The sequence below is a fragment of the Nerophis lumbriciformis genome, linkage group LG23, assembly GCF_033978685.3.
Source record: "Nerophis lumbriciformis linkage group LG23, RoL_Nlum_v2.1, whole genome shotgun sequence".
In the NCBI taxonomy this organism is placed as follows: Eukaryota; Metazoa; Chordata; class Actinopteri; order Syngnathiformes; family Syngnathidae; genus Nerophis; species Nerophis lumbriciformis.
The window spans coordinates 8934071-8949472 of record NC_084570.2 but is presented as its reverse complement, the minus strand read 5'-3'; the positions used below and the strand labels follow the sequence as shown (position 1 = coordinate 8949472).

The window sequence follows — 15402 nt, the reverse complement described above, 5'->3', positions numbered from 1 at the left end:
TTTAAATCAAAATGACAAAAGAAAGTACCCAAATGACCCTGATCAAAAGTTTACATACCCCAGTGACTTTGATCTCATAACATGCACAAAAGTTGACAAACAGGTTTGAATGACTAACCAAGGTTCCAATCCTCACCTGTGACTTGTTTGTTTGTAATTAATATGTGTGTATAAAAGGTCAGTGAGTTTCTGGGCTTCTGACAGACCATTGCATCTTTCATCCAGTGCTGCACAGATGTTTCTAGATTCTGAGTCATGGGGAAGGCAAAATAATTGTCAAAGGATCCGCGAGAAAAGGTAATTGAACTGCATAAAACGGGAAAGGGGTATAAAAAGGTATCCAAGGAATTGAGAATGCTAATCAGCAGTGTTCAAACGCTGATTAAGAAGTGGAAAATGAGGGATTCAGGTAGACCAGCAAAGATTTCAGCCACAACTGTCAGGAAAATTGTTCGAGATGCAAAGAAAAATCCACAAATAAGTTCAGCTGAAATACAGGACTCTTTGAAAAATTGTGGTGTGGCTGTTTCAAGATGCACAATAAGGAGGCACTTGAAGAAAAATGGGCTGCATGGTCGAGTGGCCAAAAAGTTAAATTTTGGTCTCATCACTCCAAATTACTTTGTTCCAGAAGTTTTGAGGCTTGTCTCTGTGCTGTTTGGCGTAATGTAAGCGGGATACTTTGTGACATTTGCGCAGAAATGGCTTTTTTCTGGCGACTCGACCCTGCAGCCCATTTTTCTTCAAGTGCCTCCTTATTGTGCATCTTGAAACAACCATTAACATATCATACTGTCAAATTAATCAACTTTCCATCCTAAAAAAAATCTTAAACTCTTACAGATTTATCTTTTCCAAGACTTGTAGGAACTTTTCATCCGTACCAACTCTGACGTCATGAAATTAAAAAAACGGTTCTTAATTACAACTGTGCCCAATGTTTAGGGATACTTAAAAGTAATTAATTAAATTGTCAGTGGCCTTAAGAGTTCATTGTTACTGAAGAAAATAGCTCGTGTTGACACACGCCAGTGACGCACTCGTTTCGTCTTCGTTTTCTACTACAGAGGTCCCACCCAAATAATAACACTGCATTAGAAATCCTACTCTTGATTTTACTTATATTCAAGAATTATATCTAACCTACGTACAGTTTAACAGGATATGAAAACTTGTGTTCATCGCAAAGATTATCAAGGCTTAGGTCAGACTGATTACGAAAATAAATACTAATCAAATATACTACAAAAGAAGGGACGCAAAAAAGTGATTAAAAATAAATGTACATATAACTTTGCAGTGCTAAGATAAAATGATTTCTAAATATCCATCCAACCATTTTCTACCACTTGTCCCTCTCGAGGTCGCGGGGGTTGCTGGAGCCTATCCCAGCTGCATTCAGGCGGAAGGCTGGGTACACACATTCACTCACATTCACACACTAGGGCCAATTTTGTGTTGCCAATCAGCCTATCCCCAGGCGCATGTCACACAGAAAGTCCCTGAGCCCGGGGATCGAACCCAGGACCTTCTTATTGTGAGGGACACATACAAACCCCTGTTTCACCGTGCTGCCTGAATTCTAACTAAAATGATAATAAATAATAATAATATATGTTTACCAAAAATAAACAGTTAGTAAAATTAAAGTGCAAATGAAAATACAGTTTTAACTTCTTTAGTCATATTTTTTGTGCTTAAAAAACTTCTAAGACTTAAGCTCTAGACTTCTTGTTTGTTTAAAAGATTGTCATTTTTGCCACAAGTGGTAGAAAAGTGTATTACAACTGACTACCGCTTCGGACCACAGTTGAGATACAGATAATGTTTGGCGGCCCTTTGCACCCTCGGCAAAGAGGATGTGGAGGTTTATTTTAAACGTTAACATTTGAGTCTCATTGTGTGAAGCTTTAAGTGACTTTGATATTACGTCAAGAGATGATAGTTCTGTTTTTGTCATGTGTTTTTGTTTTAGTTTCAAGGTACAAAGAAGTCCAAAAAAATGTGAGAAAAATAAGTCGTACCCCTGCCTTGTTTTAATGAATACTTAGGCGTACTACGCTACTGTGTTTTAATGTTGGTCATTATGGTGGTACTTGGAGAGCACGGTTTTTTCTGAAGTTGTATTTGGTGAATTCAATTTGAGAACCATTGCTTTAGCCTACAGTTGTGCTCATAAGTTTACATACCCTGGGAGAATTTATGATTTCTTGGCCATTCCTCAGAGAATATGAATGATAACACAAAAACCTTTCTTCCACTCATGCTTAATGGTTGTGTGAAGCTGTTTATTGGCAAACAACTGTGTTTACTCTTTTTAAATCAAAATGACAAAAGAAAGTACCCAAATGACCCTGATCAAAAGTTTACATACCCCAGTGACTTTGATCTCATAACATGCACAAAAGTTGACAAACAGGTTTGAATGACTAACCAAGGTTCCAATCCTCACCTGTGACATGTTTGTTTGTAATTAATGTGTGTGTATAAAAGGCCAGTGAGTTTCTGGGCTTCTGACAGACCATTGCATCTTTCATCCAGTGCTGCACAGATGTTTCTAGATTCTGAGTCATGGGGAAGGCAAAATAATTGTCAAAGGATCCGCGAGAAAAGGTAATTGAACTGCATAAAACGGGAAAGGGGTATAAAAAGGTATCCAAGGAATTGAGAATGCTAATCAGCAGTGTTCAAACGCTGATTAAGAAGTGGAAAATGAGGAATACAGGCAGACCAGCAAAGATTTCAGCCACAACTGTCAGGAAAATTGTTCGAGATGCAAAGAAAAATCCACAAATAAGTTCAGCTGAAATACAGGACTCTTTGAAAAATTGTGGTGTGGCTGTTTCAAGATGCACAATAAGGAGGCACTTGAAGAAAAATGGGCTGCATGGTCGAGTGGCCAAAAAATTTAATTTTGGTCTCATCACTCCAAATTACTTTGTTCCAGAAGTTTTGAGGCTTGTCTCTGTGCTGTTTGGCGTAATGTAAGCGGGATACTTTGTGACATTTGCGCAGAAATGGCTTTCTTCTGGCGACTCGACCCTGCAGCCCATTTTTCTTCAAGTGCCTCCTTATTGTGCATCTTGAAACAACCATTAACATATCATACTGTCAAATTAATCAACTTTCCATCCTAAAAAAAATCTTAAACTCTTACAGATTTATCTTTTCCAAGACTTGTAGGAACTTTTCATCCGTACCAACTCTGACGTCATGAAATTAGAGATGAAATTAAAAAAACGGTTCTTAATTACAACTGCGCCCAATGTTTAGAGACACTTAAAAGTAATTTATTAAATTGTCAGTGGCCCACGGTGTTTATTGCTACTGAAGACAATAACTCGTGATGACACACACCAGTGACGCGCTCGTTTCGTCTTTGTTTTCTACTACAGAGGTCCCACCCAAATATTAACACTGCATTAGAAATCCTACTCTTGATTTTACTTATATTCAAGAATTACATCTAACCTACATACAGTTTAACAGGATAAACCTTGTCAAATGTTATGAAAGCATGTGTTAATCGCAAAGATTATTATCAAGGCTTAGGTCAGACTGGTTACGAAAATAAATACTAATCAAATTTCCTACAAAAGACGGTACTCATGAAAACTGATGAAAAATAAATGTACATATTATTTCGCAGTGCTAAGATAAAATTAATTCCAACTAAATTGATAATAAATAATATGTTTTTTAAATAAACCGTCAATAAAGGGGTTAGGGTAAGGGTTGCCAGGGGTCGGCAAACATTGGACCAAAACTACAAAATATAAATCTGTCTTGAGCCACAAAAAATGAAAAGCCATATATAAGTCTTATAATTTATATTAGGTATAATAGCCTACTATCAAAATGACTATGTCTTGCAGATTGAAGCAAATCTTCGTTGACAGAAATGTTGAAATGTAATATTTATTCTACACTTTTTTACACTATTAGAAAACAGTAAATCAGAGGCTACTCAGAAGGTGAGATAATTCCTGGAAATTACTGGCTTTTAATGGCCAAAGGTATAGATGTGTGTGTCCAAGTTCTTCTTTTAATATATTTATCACAATCTTTGGGAAGCTAGATAATGTTTGCTGTGGTCTGGAACAACATGGCACATGAACAACTATCTGAAATGCAGCCAATATTACATACAGATAATGTGTCATGAGACCTGCAGAGCTAAATTATATTCAAAGAGGCTGAACGTAAAGGATATTAAATGAGCTCAAATATACCTACAAACATAATGGTGCAATATGTACATACAGCTAGCCTAAATAGCATGTTGGCATTGATTAGATTGCAGTCATGCACTGACCAAATATGTCAATAACATCAACAAAGCGCACCTTTGTGCATTCATGCACAGCATGAAACTTTTGGTGGACAAAATAAGACAAGGGACTGGAAGATTTTACATGTGAACAAACTGTTGCATCACAGTCCACACTATGGTGAGTTCAAGAACCGCCAAAATTAGTAGGACAAAACGATGTTCACCAAATACTCTCATCGGTGAAGCATACACACAAACATCTATAGTTGTTGGAGCCATCTAAAGAGAAACTACAAATGATTAAGGGTGTAACGGTACGTGTATTTGTATTGAACCGTTTCGGTTCGGTTCGGAGGTGTACCGAACGAGTTTCCACACGGACATATTAAGTAGCGCACCGCACGTTGTGTAAACAATGCACACTGAGGCACAACACACGGCATGCTAGCAACGACCGGGCTACTACAACATGCAAAAGCCAGAGCTGGAAGACCCTCCTGCCTCGTTAAGATCTCCCGTTTGGGAACATTTCGGCTTCACGGTGCGATACAACAATGGATAACATCGCTTCAACGAAGAGAAAGACGAACAAACACAGCTCCCACCGCATTCAAGCAGCTTCTCCTCGGCGAGTCAGGCAGGGCTAAAGCGATAACAAATGTTTTTATAGCAGCAGATTTAAGACCATATTGCATTAAAAACTAGATTTTGACCCACTTCTATGGTGGAAGAACAATGAGCCCATTATCCTCGTACTGCCGAGTTAGCCAGGCACTACCTCGCCGTACCTGCTATCTGCGTGCCCAGCTGGAGACATTTTAACTGCAAGCAGGTCTGCTCTTTCTGCAGACAATGTGGATAAACTGATTTTTCTGGCAAAAAACATGAAAATTGAGTGAAAGTCACCAAGAGTCCCGCCCTCCCAAGAGTCATGGGAGGGCGGGACGGGGACATGGCGGTGGGTCGCCAGGCCAAGTGTCCCCGAATCCCCCGAGGCAAAGTCAAGTGGCGGCGGCGAGTGGAACGCCGCTGCAGCAGGCGAGGCGGGCGCCCAGGGATTGGCCACATTCGTGGCCGACTGGGAGGTGGGCGCACTTTGCGTGGCGGGCGACCAGGTAGCGGCCATATCCGTAGCCGACGGGGAGGCAGGCGCGTCGTCATCGTGGCAGGCGTGGCTTGGCGTGGTGAGTCAGGCGGCGAAGCTCGGCGTGGCGCGTCAGGCGGCGAAGCTCGGCGTGGGTCTTGGTCTTGGTCTTGGTCTTGGCGTGGGTCTTGGTCTTGGTCTTGGCATGGCGGGTCTTGGTCTTGGCGTGGGTCTTGGTCTTGGCGTGGCGGGTCTTGGTCTTGGTCTTGGCATGGCGGGTCTTGGTCTTGGTCTTGGCGTGGGTCTTGGTCTTGGCATGGGTCTTGGTCTTGGCGTGGGTCTTGGCATGGAGCTGGTGCTGGCCGTGGTGCGGCGGCAGGTGCTAGCCGTGGTGCAGCGACAGGTGCTAGCCGTGGTGCAGCGACAGGTGCTAGCCGTGGTGCTGCGACAGGTGCTAGCCGTGGAGCTGCGACAGGTGCTAGCCGTGGAGCTAGCCTTGGAGCAACTAGCCGTGGTTCTAGCCGTGGTGCTGCTACTGGTGCTAGCCTTGGTGCAGGTGGAGGTGGCCTAGCTGGGGGTTGTGGCTTGGCATGGCGAAAGACCGGTGGTGGTGGCCGTGCTGGAGGCTGTGGCTTGGCAGGTCGGAAGACTGGTGGTGGCGGCCGTGCTGGAGGCTGTGGCTTGACATGGTGATGCTGAGCCACCCCACCAACACAGCTCCCGACCCCAACCCCCTCCCTCAAGGGGCGGATACCAGATGCGCTTCCTGCGGTCTGGAACTCTCTCTAGGGATGGGCGGAGGGTGGTCAGGAGGGGGGCTGAAACTTCCCCTTTAAATTGTCCAAAATGTTTTTTGTGTACCTGTGTTTTTGTAGGGGGGGAAAAAAATGTTGTGACTTGGGTGTGGCTTGAGTCCTGGGGGGCGGGGAATCAAAAGAAAAAGAATTCAGAAAAAAAAATCCTGGTTTTTGACGTCATCAGGGCGAAGCCGGCCTGGCTGCTGCTTGCTTCCGCCCGGAGGGGGAGAGGCATGTGGGAGCGGCGTGTCCTGCAGGCTCGAGGAAGTTCTTCCTGGCGTCCCTCGCCTTTGGCGGCGCTTCCGTGGCTGAGGTGACGCAGCGTCGTCCTGGGACCAAATGAAGTCTCTATACTCCATGGAGGAGTAGCGCCGCGTTTCCTCCTCCATCGCGCACAGGACCGCCCAAGAAGCCTCATCCAAACTGTCCAACTTTAGTGCAGAAAAACTGTTTTGCTGGTGACATACTGTCAAGATTTGGTACTGGGGTTTAGTTTTTCTGGGATGCAACGGAAAGTTGGCTCGGGCGAGACGGGAATGTAAGTACATTTTTTATTGAAACACTAGAACCACAAAAAAAGGAGTAAACAAAAGGCGCGCACAATGGCGGAGAACAAACTATGGAACCAAACACTTGCACAAAGGCAAAAACTATGAACAACAAAAAACACTAACTGTGGCTTAATAAACAAAAACTTACTTGGCATGGAACCGGCATGAAAAAAGAGCAGCAAGGATCATAAGGGTGTGGAGAGTGTGCAGAAGCATAATTATGGGGGTGTGGTCAGAACGACAAACTGAAAACAATTAACTTAACAGGTGCGTGACATGACAGGTGCGTGACATGACAGGTGAAAACTAATGGTTGCTATGGTGACAAAACAAAACAAAAGTGCACAAAAAGTTAAGGGGGTTAATCTGAGGCTGAGTTGACTTGAAACTGTTTAATGTTGCACTTTTTGTATGTAGAAGAAAGGTTTTGTCATTTTATTTAATCTGAGCAACAACTTGAAGCAGTTTAATGTCGCACTTTATATGTGGAAATGTTGCACTTTATATGTAGAAAGGTTTTGTTAAGAAACCAATTCTGAGCCTTATCTTATTTAGTTTTTATTTGATATATGTTGACTGCATTAACCCTGGCAATGGACCCTGTGTGTATACTGTATGTATGTTATTGTTATGCTTAGCATTCATGACTGCCTGCTGTTGCACTGATCAGCCTAGTAGTGGCTCACATCCATCACACACACAGCTATTTTAAAGCAATGTTAAAAGGATAAAGCCATTGTTTACACATTTTGGTAAATAAATAACCAGAAAATGTATATTTTGTTGTTTTCTTACTGTACCGAAAATGAACCGAACCGTGACCTCGAAACCGAGGTACGTACCGAACCAAAATGTGTGTGTACTGTTGCACCCTAACAAATGACGCATTTTTGTTGGTTTCGAGCGGTGATGCGATCGATGCAGGCCCGAGCCTTGATAATCCATCTGACACAGGTGCGCGAGCTGCACACAAGAGACGCCGGCAGAAATAGTTTTCAACCGCTCGGTATTGAACCTTTGGTTTTGAAATGAAAAGGCAGTACAAAGCATTGTACTCTCGCTGTGAGCTATGACGCTGTTTCGTTTTGTTTATTGATTTGGGTTTGAGCCAACAATTTGAGGCATGCATCGGCTTTGAGCTTGTTTGTTTACTTTAAATAGCATACACTAGCAACACATGTTTCATTAGTTGTATTAGTTACCATGAATTGATTTACGTGGACCCCGACTTACCATGAATTGATTTCGTACCGAGGCGTCCTTTAGGCTTATTTGTTTGAAAGCCGAGACAACAATAGTTATATTTTGATAAAGACGGGTAAAAACACGCTACTCGTAAACGGCGTGTGAAACAGCAAAAACAAACATGTCAGTAGTCACAAAGTATTTTTATTTACTTATTTATTTTTGTTGCCCTGTCCAGCTACTCAGGCAAATCATATAGTTGATGTAGATGCCCGTATCGGCTGTACAGATTTACTTTACAAAAGAGAAGTGTGGGATACTTCTCTTGTTGCCTTATTTGTATTTGACTTTATTAAATGCATTTATATTATTATTTGGTGCAGCCGGGCCGGAGCAGGAGGGGATAGAAAGAGGAAGACAGGGGGGAAATTGCGGGGACAAGAGAGTGATAAGACAACAACAATAACAACAACAACAGAACAATATCAGCAAATAGGATATGTACAAATATGATGGTAAAAGTGATAGCAAAGAAGCAGTTAGTGAAATAAATATTAATAATACAGAAATGGAAATGAACATTATTACACTACAAATGGAGCAATGCAAATACCAATAGAAACAGCACTATTGATAATGAATAATAACAATAATTACCTCTATTATCAACAATACAATTGTTTCAAATGCAACGATACATTTATGTAATGATAACTTCCTATAAACACACTCCGCAACATTGTGGACAGCCTTCCCAGAAGTTTGAATAGCTGCAAAAAGTGGGCCGACATCATATTGAACCCTATGGGTTAGGAATGGGATGTTTGATGAAACGTGATTATATGCATGAGTGTATGTATGTATATGTACTTGTATTTGTACAGTATGTGTATACGTATGTTTGTACAGTGAATGTGCATGTGGATATATATATATATATATATATATATATATATATATGTGTGTGTGTGTATGTACAATATATTTGACTCAGAGTATGTGCGGGAGCCAGAGTACGGCCCCAGAGAGCCCAACCCAAAACGGCAAATGTGGCGCCCAGGGAACAAGGGACCATCGGCCCCACGCAGCCAGGCCGGCCAGCGTCAGGAACCCCAGAGCCCGGCCCACCGTGCCGCCCGGAAGAGCCAGCAGCAGGTCGTAGACAGACGCGCCCGGGAGAGGACAAGGCACGGGAGAAGCAGGGGACAGCCAGCCCCCAAGCCAGCGAGAGACCACACCCCACGCGGGCAGAAAGTGGGACGCCCTGCCCGAGGGGCCCAGAGACTCCCCGCAACCGAGCTGGAAGACTGCCCCCGCCCCACCAGCAACCGGGCCCCCACGAGCCCAACCCCCATCTCTCGGAGAGCACGGCGGGGCCTGCCCCAGGCCACCCCACCCAAGTATGCCACCGCAAGACCCACCCACCCCACCTGCAGGGACCCCAACGATGGCGATGGAACAACCAGCAACTGCCCTGTCGAATCCTCCACCTGAGGGAGGGGAAAAATAAAAAATAAATACAAATAATAATGATTAAAAAATAAAGTACAAATAATAATAATAATTTAAAAAAGAATTTATGTATAAAAAAAAAAAAATTAAAATAAGATCACAGACACACTGACACACAAAGTCACTACCCCAGCAGCTGGCCGACTTGCAGCACCGCAGAATACCTTGCCGTGCACCAAGCTGCCACAATAGATGCGGGGACTAGACCCAGCAGGCCCCAACCAAGACGGGCACCCGGAACGGATGGACGATGGGACCCAGGAGCTCCAGACACGCAGCCCGGATGCAGTAACCTGAGGCGCCGACCCCCGAGGCCCCAAGCGCATCCCCAAAAATAAATAAATATATATATATATATATATATATATTAGGGCTGCAACTAACGATTAATTTGATAATCGATTAATCTGTCGATTATTATTTCGATTAATCGATTAATAATCGGATGAAAGAGACAAACTACATTTCTATCCTTTCCAGTATTTTATTGAAAAAACCGCATACTGGCACCATACTTATTTTGATTATTGTTTCTCAGCTGTTTGTACATGTTGCAGTTTATAAACAAAGGTTTATAATAAAAAAAAAAAATTTAAAATTTTAATTTAAAAAAATAAAAATAAAAAATGCCTCTGCGCATGCGCATAGCATAGATCCAACAAATCGATAACTAAATTAATCACCAACTATTTTTATAATCGATTTTAATCGATTTAATCGATTAGTTGTTGCAGCCCTAATATATATATATATACATATATATTAGGGCTGCAACTAACAACTAATTTGATAATCGATTAATCTGTCGATTATTACTTCGATTAATAATCGGATAAAAGAGACAAACTACATTTCGATCCTTTCCAGTATTTTATTGAGAAAAAAACAGCATACTGGCACCATACTTATTTTGATTATTGTTTCTCAGCTGTTTGTAAATGTTGCAGTTTATAAATAAAGGTTTATAAAAAAATAAAAACAATTAAAAAAGTACTCTCTGCGCATGCGCATACCATAGATCCAACGAATCGATGACTAAATTAATCGGCAACTATTTTTATAATCGATTTTAATCGATTTAATCGATTAGTTGTTGCAGCCCTAATATATATATATATATATATATATAAAATTAGTGAGGTGCTCCTATCATATCATCACGATATTCTTTTCTCTCCTGCGATGAGGTGGCGACTTGTCCAGGGTGTACCCTGCCTTGCCAGCTGATAGGCTCCAGCACCCTCCGCGAATCCGAAAGGGACAAGCGGTAGAAAATGGATGGATGGATTCTTTTCTCTCGCTGACCATCTGCTTTTGGAGATTTTTAACATCTTTGTTGATACCATTGATAATCTGTTCTTGGAGGTTATTGGCATCTTTTTGTACATCATTGACATTGCTTTGTAGAGTTCCTGTTAACACTCTTAAATCGTGGTTCACTTCTGGCGACCCTCTATTGCTCTGCCGACTTCGTCTCATCACGCTCATGGTTGCTCGGCAGCCAAGTGAAGTCAATAGTGTTGTTGTCTCTGGCGGCAAGCGGCGCCTCCAACATGTTTTTCCACATTTCTTGCGCTGGCGACGGATGTCAGCCTTTGTTGTCAATCACTTATTTGGTGTGTGTCCAACTCCCTCTGTTTCGTTTTTCCGTGTAATGGTTTTTGTTATGGATAAATACATTTTTGGAGTTGCATCATTCCGTGTGAAGGAGTCTCTTGACGGACTTGCAGTATTACCAAGTGGTGGAGTCCCCACTTCTCCCTGATGAGGTTGTTTGTGGTGCTGGACAGGTTATTGATTGGTACGTTACATCGTTCATCTCGTTTATGTTATTGTGTTGACCTTAGCATCTTTATCGTTGTCCATTGAGGAAGAGGTCATTATTGGCAGATTTAAAGGATGAAGTGAATGTTGATCATGAGATGCTTTGGAAAGTTGCTGCACATACTCTTAAGTGTGTTTAACTATACTTAGTATATATAGTATATATATATAGTATATAACGCAGTCAGGGCGTTGAGGGGATCTGGTTTGGTGACTGCAGGATTAGGTCTCTGCTTTTTGCAGATGATGTGGTCCTGATGGCTTCATCTGGCCAGGATCTTCAGCTCTCACTGGATCGGTTCGCAGCCGAGTGTGAAGCGACTGGATGGGAATCAGCACCTCCAAGTCCGAGTCCGTGGTTCTTGCCCGGAAAAGGGTGGAGTATCATCTCCGGGTTGGTGTGGAGACCCTGCCCCAAGTGGAGGAGTTTAGTACCTCAGTCTTGTTCACAAGTGAAGGAAGAGTGGATCGTGAGATCGACAAGCGAATCGGTGTGGCGTCTTCAGTAATGCAGACGCTGTATCGATCCGTTGTGGTGAAGAAGGAGCTGAGCCGGAAGGCAAAGCTCTCAATTTACCGGTCGATCTACGTTCCCGTCCTCACCTATGGTCATGAGCTTTGGGTTATGACCGAAAAAGGACAAGATCATGGGTTCAAGCGGCCGAAATTAGCTTCCTCCGCCGGGTGGCGGGGCTCTCCTTTAGAGATAGGGTGAGACGCTCTGTCATTCGGGAGGAGCTCAAAGTAAAGCCGTTGCTCCTCCACATCGAGAGGAGCCAGATGAGGTGGTTCTGATGGCTTCATCTGGCCAGGATCTTCAGCTCTCACTGGATCGGTTCGCAGCCGAGTGTGAAGCGACTGGGATGGGAATCAGCACCTCCAAGTCCGAGTCCGTGGTTCTTGCCCGGAAAAGGGTGGAGTATCATCTCCGGGTTGGTGAGGAGACCCTGCCCCAAGTGGAGGAGTTTAGTACCTCAGAGTCTTGTTCACAAGTGAAGGAAGAGTGGATCGTGAGATCGACAGGCGAATCGGTGCGGCGTCTTCAGTAATGCGGACGCTGTATCGATCCATTGTGGTGAAGAAGGAGCTGAGCCGGAAGGCAAAGCTCTCAATTTACCAGTCGATCTACGTTCCCATCCTCACCTATGGTCATGAGCTTTGGGTTATGACCGAAAAAGGACAAGATCATGGGTTCAAGCGGCCGAAATTAGCTTCCTCCGCCGGGTGGCGGGGCTCTCCTTTAGAGATAGGGTGAGATGCTCTGTCATTCGGGAGGAGCTCAAAGTAAAGCCGCTGCTCCTCCACATCGAGAGGAGCCAGATGAGGTGGTCCTGATGGCTTCATCTGGCCAGGATCTTCAGCTCTCACTGGATCGGTTCGCAGCAGAGTGTGAAGCGACTGGGATGGGAATCAGCACCTCCAAGTCCGAGTCCGTGGTTCTTGCCCGGAAAAGGGTGGAGTATCATCTCCGGGTTGGTGAGGAGACCCTGCCCCAAGTGGAGGAGTTTAGCACCTCAGAGTCTTGTTCACAAGTGAAGGAAGAGTGGATCGTGAGATCGACAGGCGAATTGGTGCGGCGTCTTCAGTAATGCGGACGCTGTATCGATCCGTTGTGGTGAAGAAGGAGCTGAACCGGAAGGCAAAGCTCTCAATTTACCGGTCGATCTTTGTCCCATCCTCACCTATGGTCATGAGCTTTGGGTTATGACCGAAAAAGGACAAGATCAGGGGTACAAGCGGCCGAAATGAGTTTCCTCCGCCGGGTGGCGGGGCTGTCCTTTAGAGATAGGGTGAGACGCTCTGTCATTCGGGGGGAGCTCAAAGTAAAGCCGCTGCTCCTCCACATCGAGAAGAGCCAGATGAGGTGTTTCGGGCACCTAGGAGGCCACAGGGAAGACCCAGGACACGTTGGGAAGACTGTCTCCCGGCTGGCCTTGGAACGCTTTGGGATCCCCCGGGAGTAGCTGGACGAAGTGGCTGGGGAGAGAGAAGTATGGGCTTCCTTGCTTAGGCTGCTGCCCCCGCGACTCGACCTCGGATAAGCGGAAGAAGATGGATGGATACTATACTTAGCATTAGCATCTATCAAAATCAGCTTGGCCTCTTTGGATATCACTTCCTTCTTGAGATGATATTTCCAAAACTTAAGCTTCGGCGGCTGCTGCCTAAGCTGTGTCACTTCAGTTGGAAATCCGCTGATTTTAACGGGAGAACATTAGCATGTATTGCGCTTTATTTTGCGAAAAGGGGAGTTTGACACGCGCACCTTCTGCTTTTGTAGCAGTAACACTGACCGACGTCATCCGACATGAGCATGATGAGTGTGTCGCTCTTTCATCTTGCTACATTTTCCATTATACTTTCCAACCTTGAGACCTCCGAATTCGGGAGATTAGGGGGAGGGGGTGTTTGAGTTTTGGGGGCCGGGGATTGGTGGTAGCGGGGGTGTATATTGTAGCCCGGAAGAGTTAGGGCTGCAAGGGATTCTGGGTATTTGTTCTGTTGTGTTTATGTGGTGTCACGGTGCGGATGTTCTCCCGAAACGTGTTTGTCATTCTTGTTTGGTGTGTGTTCACAGTGTGGCGCATATTTGTAACAGTGTTAAAGTTGTTTATACGGCCACCATCAGTGTGACCTGTATGGCTGTTGATCAACTATGTCTTGCAGTCACTTACGTGTGTCTGCAGAAGCTGCATACAACATGTGACTCGGCCGGCATGCTGTTTGTATGGTGAAAAAGCGGACGTGACGACAGGTTGCAGAGGACGCTAAAGGCAGTGCCATCACGGCACGCCCTTAATATTGTTGTCCGGGTGAAATTCGGGAGAATGGTTGCCCCGGGGGATTTTCGGGAGGGGCACTGAAATTCGGGAGTCTCCCGGAAAAATCGGGAGGGTTGGCAAGTATGCTTTCCATCCATCTCTTTTCTACCGCTAGTAGTTAATAGTTAAGTTGAACTCCATCCATCCATCCATTTTCTATTTTAAATGTAAGTATTCCCCTCTTTTGTTTGTGTGGTGTGCAGGTGATGCAGGTTTGGTGGTCTGTCAGCTGGACAACCCCTCATTAGCTGCAGAGATGGAGTCCAGACTGCTGCTATATCCAAATGTGGACGAGGACTGGGTCAACCTCAGCTGCTCTGAAAGACTCACTAGAGCCGAGTTCACCAGTAAGAGGACGTTTGCGCCAATGCATAATAAGGCTGGTAATGTGTGATGTTCCTCCTTCTTGCTTCAGTATCTCTCAGTCAAGAAGAACACAACCAGACGATCCCTCGTCAGTCGTCTCCTACGGTGTGGAAGGCTCTGTATGCAGATAGATACACCTGCCAGGTAACTTCAAGGGGAACTGCACTTTTTTGGGAATTTTGCACACGTTCTTATTTTTTTGCACTGTAACTAGTAAATAAATGTGAGCAGTTCGGCAGATGATGATGTAAATACAGCAGAATAAGGTATTGATCAATGCGCCGCTAAATGAAGGTCCATAACGTTAGCGCTGTCTCTCATAAGGACTGTGAATTATGAGCAAAATTCCATTTTAAGATAAGACCGATTGAATACAGTTAAAATTGAGTCATCTTCACTTTCTATTTGTCATTTTCCACCACAGGACGCTGCCGTGATTCCTTCTCACGGCGACCTCACGTTTACTGTCCTGCTGCTCAATGCCGATTCTGCAGGAAACCCTCTGGAGCACTTTAGTGCGGAGGAAGCAGGTCAGACATCCTGAATGTTCAGTCAAGTTGTGAATAAGTGCTGTTCTGAATATTACAAGAATAAGGAGCATGGGCCGTTCTACCAAACCAGTGCCATTGGCGTCCTTTGGAAATAGCATGTATAAAGGCACGGAATCATACTTGCCAACTTTGAGACCTCCGATTTCGGGGGGCGTGGTTAAGAGGGGAGGAGTATATTTACAGCTAGAATTCACCAAGTCAAGTATTTCATATATATATATATATACAAGAAATACTTGACTTTCAATGAATTCTAGCTATAAATATATATTTATTTTATTATATATATATATATATATATATATATATATATAAAATAAATACTTGAATTTCAGTGTTCATTTATTTACACATATACACACACATAACACTCATCTACTCATTGTTGAGTTAAGGGTTGAATTGTCCATCCTTGTTCTATTCTCTGTCACTATTTT

At 43.9% G+C, this 15402-nt stretch overlaps 1 protein-coding gene across 2 annotated transcripts in view; it reads left to right on the top strand.

Moving 5' to 3' along the window:
- gpr180 (G protein-coupled receptor 180) overlaps nt 1-15402 on the top strand; it is a 48139-nt gene that overhangs the window by 18210 nt on the left and 14527 nt on the right. For both annotated transcript variants that reach the window (XM_061985209.1, XM_061985208.1), the window contains 3 exons: nt 14252-14395; nt 14464-14558; nt 14839-14944. In XM_061985209.1, coding sequence (XP_061841193.1) covers nt 14252-14395; nt 14464-14558; nt 14839-14944 — 345 coding nt within the window. The remainder of the gene's footprint in view (nt 1-14251; nt 14396-14463; nt 14559-14838; nt 14945-15402) is intronic.